At 60.8% G+C, this 13,523-nt stretch overlaps 2 protein-coding genes and 1 long non-coding RNA gene across 6 annotated transcripts; 2 read left to right on the plus strand and 1 right to left on the minus strand.

Annotated features, from left to right (window-relative positions):
- The first annotated feature begins 38 nt into the window (after nucleotides 1-38).
- Nucleotides 39-10,125, plus strand: EXOC3L1 (exocyst complex component 3 like 1). Of its 4 annotated transcripts, XM_071757234.1 has the most exons (13): nucleotides 67-612; nucleotides 1,397-1,557; nucleotides 2,180-2,399; nucleotides 2,689-3,349; nucleotides 3,528-3,645; nucleotides 4,411-4,536; nucleotides 4,645-4,745; nucleotides 5,118-5,228; nucleotides 5,371-5,500; nucleotides 7,265-7,387; nucleotides 7,667-7,822; nucleotides 8,093-8,217; nucleotides 8,794-10,125. In XM_071757234.1, the coding sequence occupies exons 1-13, from the start codon at nucleotides 429-431 to the stop codon at nucleotides 8,978-8,980; spliced, it is 2,403 nt and encodes an 800-aa protein (XP_071613335.1). In that variant the 5' UTR covers nucleotides 67-428; the 3' UTR covers nucleotides 8,981-10,125. The 4 variants fall into 4 exon arrangements, with proteins under 4 accessions (XP_071613332.1, XP_071613333.1, XP_071613334.1 ...); XM_071757232.1 differs by having other exon boundaries at nucleotides 42-612; nucleotides 4,645-5,228; XM_071757233.1 differs by having other exon boundaries at nucleotides 49-612; nucleotides 4,411-4,745.
- LOC139802259 (uncharacterized) lies at nucleotides 6,904-8,887 on the minus strand. The gene is made up of 3 exons (XR_011728546.1): nucleotides 8,778-8,887; nucleotides 8,337-8,514; nucleotides 6,904-8,207 (listed from the first exon to the last, which is right to left on the minus strand). It is a non-coding gene; the product is annotated as an uncharacterized lncRNA (long non-coding RNA).
- An 802-nt stretch (nucleotides 10,126-10,927) lies between the features above and the next one.
- On the plus strand, nucleotides 10,928-13,251 carry CTRL (chymotrypsin like). Its single transcript, XM_071757249.1, has 7 exons — nucleotides 10,928-11,028; nucleotides 11,193-11,296; nucleotides 11,457-11,536; nucleotides 11,737-11,818; nucleotides 11,914-12,094; nucleotides 12,680-12,813; nucleotides 12,988-13,251. The coding sequence occupies exons 1-7, from the start codon at nucleotides 10,977-10,979 to the stop codon at nucleotides 13,147-13,149; spliced, it is 795 nt and encodes a 264-aa protein (XP_071613350.1). The 5' UTR covers nucleotides 10,928-10,976; the 3' UTR covers nucleotides 13,150-13,251.
- Nucleotides 13,252-13,523: the final 272 nt, after the last annotated feature.

Consider the following 13,523-nt stretch of genomic DNA (forward strand, 5'->3'; position numbering starts at 1 on the left):
GGCGTGCGGAGGAGGCTGAGGGGCAGGCGGGGAGCGGGGCGGACCCGCAGCGGAGGCGGAGCAGCAGGCGGTGCGGGGCCGGGCCTTTCCCCGCCGGGCCCCGCCTTGTGCCCGGCTGCCCTCGGCGGAACCTCCCCCTCAGGCGGGGGGAAAACACCCCCGGGGTTTTGCCCCGGGGCAGGGGGGCGGATGTTTCCAGGGCAATGCGGGAGGCTGCGGGGTCCCTTCTGCCGCGGTGTCTGTCCCCAGGCAGGGTCACCCTGCGGGGCGGGGGCTGCGGGACACCCAGAATGTTGATTGAACATTGAGGTGATGTTGAATAAATCACCTGCGTGATGTCTAATAAATGATCTTTAGGGTCCCTTCCGAACTAAACCCTTCTGTGCTGGCTGCTCCCAGGGCCTGTGGCAGCCATTTCACCTTTCCCGATGTGTGTCGTGTGTGTGTGTCCCCCTCCCCTCCTCTGTCCCCCCCAGCACAATGAGGCCGTGAGGAGCGCGGCTGCCGGGGCTGAGGAAACGGCTGCCGGCTGCCGGCTTCCTCCTCCCGCCCTCTCCTGCTCCCAGACCATGGGCATGGCTGCGGAGGAGGAACACGCCGCCAGCCCCAGAGGTAAGGGGGATGATGCCGTGCTGGTCAGAGGAGGGGTGCAGCGCCTTTCGGGGGCTCCCCCAGACTCTTTCCCCCCCGTGCTTTGTGCTCTCGGGGTGTGTGTGCGGGGCAGGGGGGGGTGTGGATCCTCTCTCTGCTCCGTGGCGGTGGTCACTGCTCATCCTCCAAGCCCCTGAATGCCTCCGGTCCCCGAGGATGCACCGCAGAGCCGTGGCACTGGGAGGTGTCATCCCCGGGTGACATCCCCATGGAGCTGTGGGGACACCCATTCTGTGAGGGTGCTGGAAACGGAACAGGGGGGAAATCCCGGGTCCAGAAACTGGGGACAGGGGGCTGTGATAAGCGGGGCCGGGAGGGGGCTGCTGTCTGGTGACTGCACTGGTGCCAAGCCCCTTGTATGGCTCAGACCCTGTGCCCTCCACCCTTTCCCGCCCTTCCCTGTATCCCTTTGGGAGACAGGAGCCTTCCCTCCTCACCTCAGCCTCTGTGGAGCTGCCAGCCCCGGCCCTGCTGACTCACTCACTGCCGAGGGCTGCCCAGGTCCCTCCCCAGGCTGGGTCTGGGGGAGCGATGGGGACACGCACTCAGGCAGGGGACAGCCCCAGCTGGCAGGCTGGGTGACAGCTCCTCAGGGCAGCTTTGCCGTGTCTGCCACCGCTGTCACCATCGCTGTGCTGGGGTGTCCGTCTGTGGGCAGCCAGCTTCCTGCCCATGGCCTGGGGGCCCTTCCTGCCCTGTCAGGAGAGGCTTCGTTGTGCTCATTAACTCCTGGCCTTGTCCCCAGAGGAGGAATGGCCGGAAGCAGAGAAGGCTGAGAAGCTGGCGAGAGGAGCTGCTCTGAAATGGGCTTCGGGGGTGTTTTACCGCCCCGAGAAACTGGAGGGGCTGGGGCAGTACCGGAGCCGGGAGACCCAGAGGAACAGTTCCATCCAGTCCCGCCTGAAGGTGGGTGTTGTTTGCCCACCCCGTGGATACCCTCAGCATCCCCAGGCAGCGGTGCCCCTCTTCTGCCCTGAGGGGTGACAGGGCACAGAGCCGTGCCAGTGCCACTGCAGGCCTTGGGGGAAGAGAGAAATCCATTTTGGAGCAGGGTGCTGGGTTGCTTCAGGCCATTTATGTGCCTTGGGGAGCAGGCGGGGGCCCTCTGGCCTTGCAAATATTTTTCAGAAGCAAAGTCATGTTTCAAAACTGAGACATCTGGTTACTGCTCACCCTGCTGCCTTGGTCACCCCAAAGTGATGCCCTTCTCCCACCTCCTGCACTGCAGCTATTGCCCCTCACCCCAAGAGTCACCGTGACTCGGTTTACCCAGAGGGTGGTCAAAATGAGCAATTCCTGCTGCTGGAGAGGGTTTTCTGGAGCTGGGTGTACTTGGGTCTGATGGGATGGGGTCCTCACAGAAGGTCTCAGAGATCTGATGGTGTGGTGGTGGTGGGCACGATGGGAGAAGTGGATGTGACTTTGTGGGGCTGGGAAACTTGCAAGAGAGACCTGGCAAGGCTGGGGCTCCAGCCTCCCAGCCTTTGAGAGCTTCTCCACTGCCCCTCCATCCTCTTCTGCTCCCCAGTCCACTGTCCAGTCCTACCTGGAGGGTGTAAGCGTGGGGCTGGAGCAGCTGAGGTCGGCGGTGCAGGAGGTGCAGAGCGTGTGCCAGGAGATGGGGGCTGCACGCTGGGCCCTGCTGGACAGCCAGGATCAGCTCCAAGGGCTGCAGCAGATGCGGGTGCTGATGGCAGAGCACGTCCAGCTGGCCTCCGTGGTCCAGGTGCTGCCACAGCTCTTCTCAGGTAAGGCATCAGCCCAACCCTTTGGGCAGAGAGTTCTCCAGTCCAACCCAACCCCAGGCTCCGTGCAGGGCTGGGGGCAGAGCCAGAGGGGGTGAGTCTGGCTTTGCTGGTTGGGTTTGGGAAGTCTTTGGGGATGGAGTTGACACCACCTCCCCAGGGCCTGGCCCAGCACTGTGTTCTGAGACACTCAGACCTTTCCCCTCACCATGTCCCTGCTAACCTGCACCCTAGTGCCACCCTCCTTCACTCCCCACACTCAGTCCTGGCCTCTCTGCTCTCTCTCCCACAGTCCAGGAGGTTTTTTCCCATACCCTGCAGCTCCTCCGTGGGCAGCAGCTCCTGGAGGCCCACGTGGAGCTGATGATGGTGGAGCAGCTCCGGGATGACATCCTCTCTCAGCTGCACCTCCGGGGACTCTCCAGTGCCCAGACGACCGTGCTGTCCTACTTCAGTGGCCTGCAGGAGATCAACGAGAGCCTGGCCAAGCAGCTGTGGGACATCACAGGCAGCAGCCTGCAGCTGGTGCGTGAGGACCCCGTTCTCTTTGTCACCGCCGTGAGGATCATCGAGCGGGAGGAGAAAATCGATGACACCCTGCTCCTGGAGGCCACCTTCCTGCCCCCTGGCCGCCCCAAGGGCTGGAGGCAGAAGTTTTATCACATTCTCCAGGAGACCATCACGGGGTCCCTCTTTCGTGCTGCCCGGGTGAAGACGGAGGGATCGGGGCTGGCGAGGCACCTGGCAGCCCTGCAGAAGGACATCGTGTCTGAGCTGCGGGTGGTCAAGGACCTGATGGTCCAGTGTGTCCCAGCTCACTACAACATCCTCAGCCTCTGCACTGCCACCTACCACCAGGCCCTCACTAGCCACCTCCAGGACATCCTTCGGGAGAACCTGGACAAGCAGGCTCTCTTCCTCCTCCTTGAATGGGCTCTTCATGTCTACCACAGGTCAGCACCAACCGAAGGGGGGAATTGGTGGAGAAGAGCTGGGTCATCCACCAGCACACGAGTGGGTTATGAGAGTGGCTACAGCTGCCTGGGAATGGCCACTGGGTGGGCACAGGGAGAGGGAGGAACTGCTGGAAAACACAGCTCTTACCAGCTCTGTCCCACCTCTGCCCTCCAGCCCAGAGATGATGGGTCACCCAGACCTTCTCCCTGAAGTGGATGTTTCTGATCTGGGTCCCCTGATGTCCCCTGAGCTTGTTGATCAGACAGAGAGGAAATACGTGGTGAAAGTCAAGGTGAGTGAGGGGGAAAGCAAGCATGCAATGGGGACCCAGCAACCACCACTGAGCCAGCACTGCTCTGACAGCAGCTGAGACCATGAGGGTGTGGGACCAGGCCTAGTGCTGTGTGCTGGGTCTCAAGGGAGCTGGTACCTGACAAGTGAATCACAGAATGCTTTGGGTTGGAAGGGACCTTAAAGACCCTCCTGCCACGGGCAGGGACACCTCCCACCATCCAGGTTGCTCCAAGCCCCATCCAGCCTGAATCTGGACACTGCTAGGGATGGGGCAACCACAGCTTCCATGGGCAGCCTGGGCCAGGGGCTCAGCACCCTCAAATTAAAGAATTTCTTCCTGATGTCCAACCTCAATCTCCCCTTTCTCTCCAAGTTTTAACCCATTTCCCTTGTCCTCTCCCCACCCCCCCGTGTCCAAAGCCCTCCCCCAGCTTTCTTGGAGCCCCTTCAGATATTGGAAGGTTGCTCTGAGCTCCCCTGGGAGCCTCCTCTTCTCCAGGCTGAACAACCCCAATCCCTCAGCCTGGCTTCCCAGGGAGCTGCTCAGCCCTCTGAGCATTTCAGTGGCTCTGCTCTGGACACCTTCCAGGAGCTCTGTGTCCTTCTGCTCTTGGGGACTCCAGAACTGGACCCAGCACTGCAGGGGGGGTCTGAGCAGGGCAGAGCAGAGCAGAGCAGAGCAGAGCAGAGCAGAGGGGGAGAATCCCCTCCTTCATTCAGCTGTTTCTCCACCTCAACTTCTTGGTGGGCATCCATCCCACAGGCTAGTGTGCTCGAGTGGATGCAGAGGACCTTGGAGGTGGAGTTCAAGGAGTGGTTCAGGGAAGAGGAACCCGAGATGGATCATCAAGGCTTCTTCCAGTCAGCCCTGCCTGTCATCATCATGCAGGTGGGTCCCTGGTGCTGCTGGGGCACAGCCATGCTGAGAGACCCCAGAAAGAGAGCCACAGCCTGCAGCCTGCTGCTGCTGCATCTTCCTTCTCCTTTCCCTCTCCAGATGCTGAACGAGAATATTCAAGTAGCCTCCTTGATCAATGACTCTCTGCAGCAGAAGGTTTATAACATGGCCTTGGAGGAGCTTGAGGCATTTCTGGGCCGGTCAGTGGAGCCCCTTGCCCTCCTGCCCACCCTCCCAGCCCCTGGGTTCCCTGGCCAAGCCCCACAGGCTGATGGTGGAGACCCACAGTGGGGCACTCACCTGCCTCACAGAAGGATCAGCAGTTTGTCTGCCTGTGGGGCTACTGTCACAGCCCTTTGGGCCACCAGCTCCCATGGCTTGCTGCCCAAGTGCTTCTCCAGTACCTCTGAGTCCTGCTTTCCCCAAGGGTCCAGAACGGGTCCCAGTGCCCCAGCCTGTGCTGGCCAAAAGAAAGAGCCAAGTGAGCTGGGAGGGTGGTGGGAGGTGCACATGGCCCCAGGAGCAGCCCAGCTCCAGGTCCTTGTCCCAGGGTGTCCCTGGCTGTGTTGCAGTCTGCGGGAGGCCCTCGTGCACTGCGGGAAGGAGCATCAGAAGGACCGTGCTGTACCCAAGCACTACATCTCCTACCTGCTGGCCATGCTCAACAACAACCTGGCACTCAGGTAACACCCACCAGGACCACAGAGCATTCCTGGCAACCCCACCTCCCCACCATGTGGGGAGAAAGCCACATCCCCCCCACCCCCCAGGCACCAATGTCCCCACCATACCCCCCAGTCTGCATGTCCCTTCTCTCTCTCCCAGCTCCTCTGTCTCCTCCCTGCACCCTGACACTGCCTGCAGAGAAGTCCCCGTGTCCCTGCAGGCTGCTCTGGACAGGACACAGAAGAAGGCCTGCCAGCTGCTGCTGGAGGAGATGCTCCTGGATCTGCAGGTACCTGTGTCCATCTCCCCCAAGGCTGGCAGAGCTGCAGCAAACTCTAGCAAGAGAAGCCCAACTGCTGCCCTCCCAGCACGGGTGTTCTGCTGCCCAGGGTCCCCCCACACACCCTGTGGCCCATTATCATCCTCCAGACATCTCTGCCAGCCTTGCTCCTGGGTTGTGGTGATCATAGGATCACAGAATGTCAGCTTGGAAGGGACCTCAGGGATCATCTGGTCCAACCCTTCTGATATTATTGTTTATCTGAGATGTCCCAGCACCCCATGGAGCTGAGACTTCCAACTTTCCCAAGTGGGGGAATCCACCCCTTCCCCTGGGAGACCATTCCAGGGTCTGACTGTCCTCAGGGTGAAAAATTTCCCTCTTGTGTTCAGTCAGAATCTCCCCAGGAGCACCTTGTGCCCATTGCCCCTCATCCTGTCCATGGGACTCCTTGTAAACAGGGAGTCTCCATCTGCTTTGGAGCTGCCCTTTAGGTGCTGAAACATCATAACAAGGTCTCCCCTGAGCCTTCCCTTCTCCAGGCTGAACAGTCCCAATTTTCTCAGCCTCTTCTGGTGTGGCAATGCTCCTGTCCTCTGATCACCCTTGTGGCTCTTTGTGATAAAGCACCCGGAGCTCAGGCCGTGTCTGTCACTTGCCAGCACTGCTGGTATCACTGGAGCAGATGGCCCAGAGCCCCCAGATCACAAACTGACAGAGGGTGGGCACCACGGCCCCCCCTGGGCTGCAGCACACAGTTTCATGGCAGAAAACCAAGAGGAGGGAGGGAGGCAACCTTCCTGCTGAGGGTACGAGCCCATCTGTAACTGCCCTGAGTTGTTTCCTGCCAGTGCAGTCAAATTTAGCTTTCCTGGAATCTGGACCAAAAATCTGGAATAATTAACAGTGTTGCTATTTAGGGCTGGAATGCCATGAAAACAAAAGAGCAGCTGAAGGATGAAATGCTTGTGTGAGGCTTGGAGCAGAGATGCAGGGGGAATGTCTGCCTGCAGGCTGGAGGACAGGCAGGGATGGGAGGGCAGGAGGAGGTCAAAGCCCTCAGCCAAATCCGTGTTACATCCACACAAGGGAGGTGGAGTGGGAATTAAAAATTAAATCACAGCAGGACAGGCTGGAGCTGGTGTCTGAGGAGCAGCCCCAGACCTCTGGGTCTGCCCACAATGGAGCACCATGACCCAAATGTAAGAACCCACCTGAAGCAGCTCAGCTCTTCTTTCCTGCAGGATGGGGCAGGCTGGGCTTGGGCTGGACCCTCTGGAGTTATGCTGCAGAGCAGGCAGAGACCTGGGCATTTTCCCCTCTGCTCCCTGAGGTTTCCTTTTCCCCGTGCTCCAGATTTGAGGAGTTCCTGAAAAGTCCTAAGGGCAAAGATGTAATGGAAAAACCAGCTCTGCTGTGGTAGTCACTTACCTATACTTGGTGGCCAAATAAAGTGTGGGAAATCACAAACCCCCAAATTGCAGTGATCATAATCACCCAAACTGTATGAAATGTCCAAATGAAATTCAGGAAGTTTGAAGAGTTATTTTCAAGCAAATTTCCAAGTTCAGCAGGTGCAAAGTTCCCTCATCTGTTCCCATCATTCCCTAATCCAGAGCCCTTTTCTCTTTCTGTGGTCACCTCTGGCTGGCAGCAGGAGCCTGGGGGCTTCACAGGGTCCCTCGAGGGGGGCAGTGTCTGGGGGGTGCCCTGTCACCCCACAGGACTGCTGTCCCTGCAGGACACCCCACTCTGCTCCTCTGCCTCTTTCAGCCCCTCTGCCTGCAGCTGCCTTCCCGCAAGTGGCTCTCCAGCTCCCAGCTGGTCACCAGCATCTGTGAAGTGATTGACAAGTATGCCAAGGACTTCTCCCGTGTCAGGAAACCCATCTTCACGGTACAGTTGTGGGGGGATGCCCTTCAGATGGCTGCTTGTCTCCAGGGCAAGGAGGTGGGGCAGGGCACAGGGGAGGTGGTGGCTGCTGGCTTTGCTGGAGAGCCCCAGCCTCCAGACACCACCCTGATCAGGGACAGCATGGTGCAGGAATGTTAATGGCTGTCCCCAAATCCAGCTGCTTTCTCTGTTTCCCCAGCCAGGGCAGGTTGTCCCCACTGCTTGGCCTTGTACCCAGGTGCTTTGGGTGCTGCCCAGTGCTGACAGCTCTCCCCTGCCCAGGTCCTGCTGGCAGAGAGCGAGCTCCTGGTGAGCAGCCAGTACCTGCGGGCACTGATGCAGAAGAAGATGGTGTGCAGGAGCAAGGAGGAGAGGGCTCAGCTCTGTGACCGCCTGCTGCAGGATGCCACCCAGCTCCGGGAGCTCTTCTCTGGCCTGGTGAGAGAGCTCCAAACGTGCTGGGGAGCCGGGGCTGGGCTGTGGAGGGCAGCAGAGCCGGGAGCTCCTCGCTCGCCTCCGTCACCTTCAGGCTCCCCTCCAGCCCGCAGCTCCGGGGGGGACATTGGGCTGGAGTCACCTCGGGGCACCCCGGCCCCACTGTGGGACACCTGCAGAGTGGGGAGTGACATCAGGTCCCCGAGGGGGCACTGAGGAGGGGGCTGCAGCCACCACGGTGGCATCCTCACCTCTGGTGGTTGTCCCTCCCAGGGTCTGGAGCGGCAGCAGCAGAGCCTGGAAGCTGTGTTTGCCCTGAGGGAGCTGATCTGCCTCAAAGACCCTGCCCTGCTCAGCCTGGAGGTGCTGGGCTTCATCACCAAGTACCCTGACGTCAGGTAAGGATCACAGAACTCTTTGGGTTGAGGCAGACCCTGGAGATCAGCAGGTCCAACCCAGCACTGCCAAGGCCACCACTAACCCATGTCCCCCAAGCACCACAGCTCGGAAATCCCACCTGAAGCAGCTCAGCTCTGCTTTCCTGCAGGATGGGGCAGGCTGCCCAGGGGAGCTGGGCTTGGGCTGGACCCTCTGGAGTTATGCTGCAGAGCAGGCAGAGACCTGGGCATTTTCCCCTCTGCTCCCTGAGGTTTCCTTTTCCCCGTGCTCCAGATTTGAGGAGTTCCTGAAAAGTCCTAAGGGCCAAGACAGAATGGAAAAAGCAGTTCTGCTGTGGTAGTCACTTACCTATATCTGGTGGCCAAACAAAGTGTGGGAAATCACAAACCCCCAAATTGCAGTGATCATAATCACCCAAACTGTATGAAATGTCCAAATCAAATTCAGGAAGTTTGAAGAGTTATTTTCAAGCAAATTTCCAAGTTCAGCAGGTGCAAAGTTCCCAGCTCAGTTCCCCGGGCTCACAGGAGGTTGGTGGGATGTGTGCCCAGGCTCACACCTTGCTCTTTGCCCAGTGATGAGCACATCTCCACCTTGCTGGATCTCCGGGGTGACGTCTCCAGGGACGTGCGGCACATGGTGCTGGAAATGATGGAGCAGAACCCCCAGGTCCTGCCCGAGAGCTACCAACCCATCTTCAGCACCATCCTGGTCCCAGCTCCAGAGCTTCCCTTCTGCCTTCGCAAGGGAAAGTGCACCTGACACCCCCCCCATCCTGCTCCCTGCTCCCCACGACCCTGCTGGACACCTCCGAGGCTGCCTGGGGGGTGAAGGGATGTGACAAAAAAGATTCTGTCCTGTGGGGGTGGTGAGCCCCTGGCCCAGGCTGCCCAAGGAAGTTATGGCTGCCCCATCCCTGGAAGTGTTGAAGGCCAAGTTGGATGTGGTCCACCTGGAGGTGTCCCTGCCCTGCAGGGGGGATGGAACTGGATGAGCTTTAAGGTCCCTTCCAACCCGAAGCATTCTGTGGTGATTCCATGGCACATGGCATCTCCTATGACCAGTACCTCCCCCTGTGCTTGGGGACATTTTGGGGACGTGTTGTCCTCCTCTGCTCTGGCCTCACTGTGCCCTGCAGTGATCAGTTCCTGGATCAGGAGAAAATCCACTCGTAGCTGTTCTGCTGGGCCAGTCAGTGAGGGCTGCTTGGGTCTGGCAGGAGAAAAAGGAGCCAGGAGAAAAGGGCAGGAGTCTGCAGGGGGGGTGAGTCCAGGTCTCTGTGAGGTTGCAGAAATATTTGGGGTTCCCCCGAGGGTCGTGACAGCCCTCTGAGCCAGCATGTCCTGGGCACAGAGCCTGTCACCACCCCAGGGGGAAGGCTGGAGACTGCTAGACCCAGCCTTGCAGAAGGGTTTTATGGGGGTTTTTATGCCCAGGCCCTGTGTGGATGGTGAGAGCAGCTCAGCCACCTCATCATGCTCATGGCTGCAGAGGAGAAAGATACAAGGGGCTCTCACCATCCTGAGTAGTGCCATCAACCCTGTCCCTGCCAGCATGAGGGGACAGCTCTGAGTCCCCGACCTGCCCAGCTCCTGGCCCCAGCTCCCTTGCCAGAGTCCAAGATGGGAACCTGAGACTTTCTGCCTCTCAGAGAACATGAACTGAGCTGTGTCTGGGGTGCTGAGCACCCTCCTGGCCCAGCTGCCTCCAGGCCACCCCAGGCACAGCCTCTCCCTCCATCCTCCACTGCTGTCCCTCCATCTCCTACCCAGGCATCACGTCTGTCACCTGCACTCTTACCCTGGCAACCTCCACGCTCTGCCATGCCCCCTGCCCTGTGGCAGGCCTGATCCTGCCATCCTCGTGTCACACCCCTGCCAGAAATAAAGGCCTGAGCTCTCCAACCACTTTCCAGTGTCCAGGCTCTGCTCCCCCGTGGGTCAGGAATGAGGGAATGGATGTGGGTGGCACAGTGGGAAGGATTCACCCACACGCTCAGCATCCTCTGGGGATGGCTCCCTGCACCTGCTGCCACCCCAGAAACATCATTTAGGGGGTGATAGTGACACTATGTCCCTCTTCTGCATGTCCAGGGTGGCAATGGGAGGCCTTAAGGGGACTGTGCTATTCCCTGGCAGGCAGCCCTAGGATGAGGGGTCAGGCACCTGCAGCAGAGGGGGGGATGCTCTGGAGGGGTCACCCTCAGCTCAGGGAGGTGGCTGCTGTCCTCCTGGGGCTTGTGGTGTGCTCACCCACGCTGGCCATGGCTCCCACCTGCCTGGGAAGGCAACTGCCTTCAGCACCTGGTCCTGGGACCTACTCACCTGCCCAGGACTGCAGCCCAATGGCCCTGAGAAGGTCCAGCTGGGACCAGCGTGGCCCCAGGGCTTCATGGCCAAAGCCCTGGTGCCAACAGATTTGAAACAGTCCTGGGGATGGGGTGACTTTCCCACCCATGCCAGCCCTGTGACCCCAGTGCTGTGCCCACGAGGGGCCCCAAATCACAGCCCTGTGGGGCTCTCCCCCTCCAGCTCCAGAGGCTGCAGTGAGAACTGACACAGCCCAGGGTGGCTTTGGGCAGTATGGTCCCACGTCCCCTCTCGCTTCGGGCAAGGTAGGTGCCAGGTTTGGTTTGTCACTGCTGTCCACAGCTGGCAGAAGGTCCCAGGGGGACCTTGCCCTGCCTGGCTACGAGCCACACAGCTCCTGGGTGCTATAAAGCTGGTGGCCAAGGGGGACAGAGCCACACCATCTCAGGATGGCATTCCTGTGGGTCGTTGCCTGCCTGGCCCTCGCCAGCACCGTCTCAGGTAAGGAGGGATCCATCCACATGCTCAGCATCCTCTGGGGATGAATCCCTGCCCAGGGGTGCAGCAGGACCGGGGTGCCTGAGGGACAGTGACACAGTCCCCCTGGTGCTGGCAGCCCTGAGCTTTGGGGGTCACCCTCGTGCCCTTCTTCTGCCCCCGGGCAGGCTGTGGGGTGCCCACCTTCAGCCCCTCCGTGCGATCCGGTGAGCGCATTGTGAATGGGGAGAGCGCGGTGCCCGGCTCCTGGCCCTGGCAGGTGTCCCTGCAGGTACAGCCCCCTCCCCTTGCCCTACACCTGGCTGTGGCACAGCGAGACGGGTGCTAGGAAGGCATGGAGAGGGTCATAACACCCTCTGTCTGCCCCCTGGCCCCGGCAGAGCTCAGCCTGCTCAGCCCCAGCTCTTCCTCCCTCCCTCCTTCCTCCCCAGAGCCGTGCAGGATCCCACTTCTGTGGAGGTTCCCTCATCAGTCAGTACTGGGTCGTCACTGCTGCCCACTGCCAGTTCAAGTGAGGAGTGATGCCCACGGGCTTGGTGCCACCCACCCAGGGCAGGGGCTCGGGGTGCCCTGGGTATTCCTGAGCACCACCCAAAAACCGGCACCCGGGGAACCCGGCGGCCACCCCGCTGTCCCCAGAGCAGCCTCCCTTGGCCTTGTGGCAGCCCCTGGTGCCGCTGGCACCCCCCTGACCCCTTTTACCTCTTGCAGCCCCAGTGCCCACATTGTCGTCCTCGGGGAATACGACCTCCGCTCCAGCTCGGAGCCCGTGCAAGTGAAGACCGTGGCCAGGGTGAGCCGGGCCAAGATGGCTGCAGCCGAGGGCCGGGGCCGCAGCTCTGCTCCTGGAGGGCAAGGGACGGAGCCTCAGGGTGTTTTTTTTGTCAGGCCATCACCCACCCCAACTGGAACCCCAACACCATGGTCAACGACATCACCCTGCTGAGGCTCTCCTCGCCCGCCCAGCTGGGCCCACGTGTCTCCCCCGTCTGCCTGCCCCCCGCCAACATGGTGCCTCCCGCCAACCTCCAGTGTGTCACCACCGGCTGGGGACGCACCAACCCCAACTGTGCGTCTGCTCTGAGGCACCACTGCCCCTCACGGGGGGCTACGGGGGACATTGGGGGGGGAGGTGACACCCCGTGGAGAGAGGGGGTGACCGCGGGTATGAGCAAGGGGGTGACCCACAGGGATGCCCCAAGGGCTGCAGCACCTCTGCTGTGGGGCCAGGCTGAGAGAGTTGGGGGTGTTCAGCCTGGAGAAGGCTCCAGGGAAACCTCAGAGCAACTTCCAGTGCCTGAAGGGGCTACAGGAAAGCTGGGGAGGGGCTTTGGACAAGGGCCTGGAGGGACGGGATGAGGGGGAAGGGATGTGAAGGGGGAGCTACAGGAGCTTGACGGCTTTCCTGCTGTCAGGGTGTAACTCTGCCCACACCAGTCTGGGATTCTCTGGCTGTGCTGGGACACCCGCCCGCCCTTGCTGCTTCCACAAGATGATCCCAGCTGGGGGTGGCACAGGGAGGGAGAGTGCTTTGCACAGCAGCCACCAGATATTTGGGATCATCACAGCAGCTTGCTCAGGGTACCTACCTGCTCCCGAAGGCCCCGGGACACCCTCCAAGCCCGGGGTGATGATTTGTGCTTCTTTTCCCCAGCCCAAGCCTTGGCATCCCGGCTGCAGCAGGTGGTCGTGCCCTTGATCTCCCAGAACCAGTGCAAGCAGTACTGGGGCAACCGGATCACCAACTCCATGCTCTGTGCCGGGGGGGTCGGAGCCTCCTCCTGCCAGGTAGGGACCTGAGCTCCTGCTGTGCTGTGGAGAGGGGGACACGGGGGGGGTGTCCCCCATCCACGGAGCCAGAGGTTCAACCTTCAGCACCGGGCTGTGTCCAGAGGTGGTGGGGAGTGGTCGGGAGCAGGTGTTGGGAACACTAAAAAGAGGAGGTGTCTTCTCCCCACGCAGGGTGACTCTGGTGGGCCCCTGATATACCAGAGTGAGAATGGCTGGACCTTGATCGGCATCGTCTCCTGGGGAAACAGCAACTGCGACGTGCAGGCCCCGGCCATCTACACCCGGGTCAGCCAGTTCCGCAACTGGATCAACTCCGTGGTTTCCCAGGGATAGAGGTGGTGCCAGAGGGATCCCTCTGCCAGGCAGAGCCAGAGGGGCTGACCTGGAAGCAAAGCACAAACCTGGGAATAAAGTGCCAGCGTTTGCTGATGCCCAGCGCTGCCTCTGGATCCTTCCCTCCTTCTGGAGATGCAGGCAGGGGTGGGAGGCTCCGGGGGGAAGCCAGGGGCACCCGGTGTTGGGGTGCTCCTCTCCTGGAACCCAGCACCTCCTCGAGGTGCCAGGGGGACTCCTGGGGAAGGCAGGAGATGATGCCCAGCAGAGGGGCAGCGGGGCTGGATGCAGCTCCAGGGCTGCTCAGGGGTGTTCCAACACATGGATCTACACCTGGGGGAAGTCACCTGCAATGGTCCCTCCACTGACCAGGT

This window comes from Heliangelus exortis, chromosome 13 (genome assembly GCF_036169615.1).
Source record: "Heliangelus exortis chromosome 13, bHelExo1.hap1, whole genome shotgun sequence".
Classification (NCBI taxonomy): Eukaryota; Metazoa; Chordata; class Aves; order Apodiformes; family Trochilidae; genus Heliangelus; species Heliangelus exortis.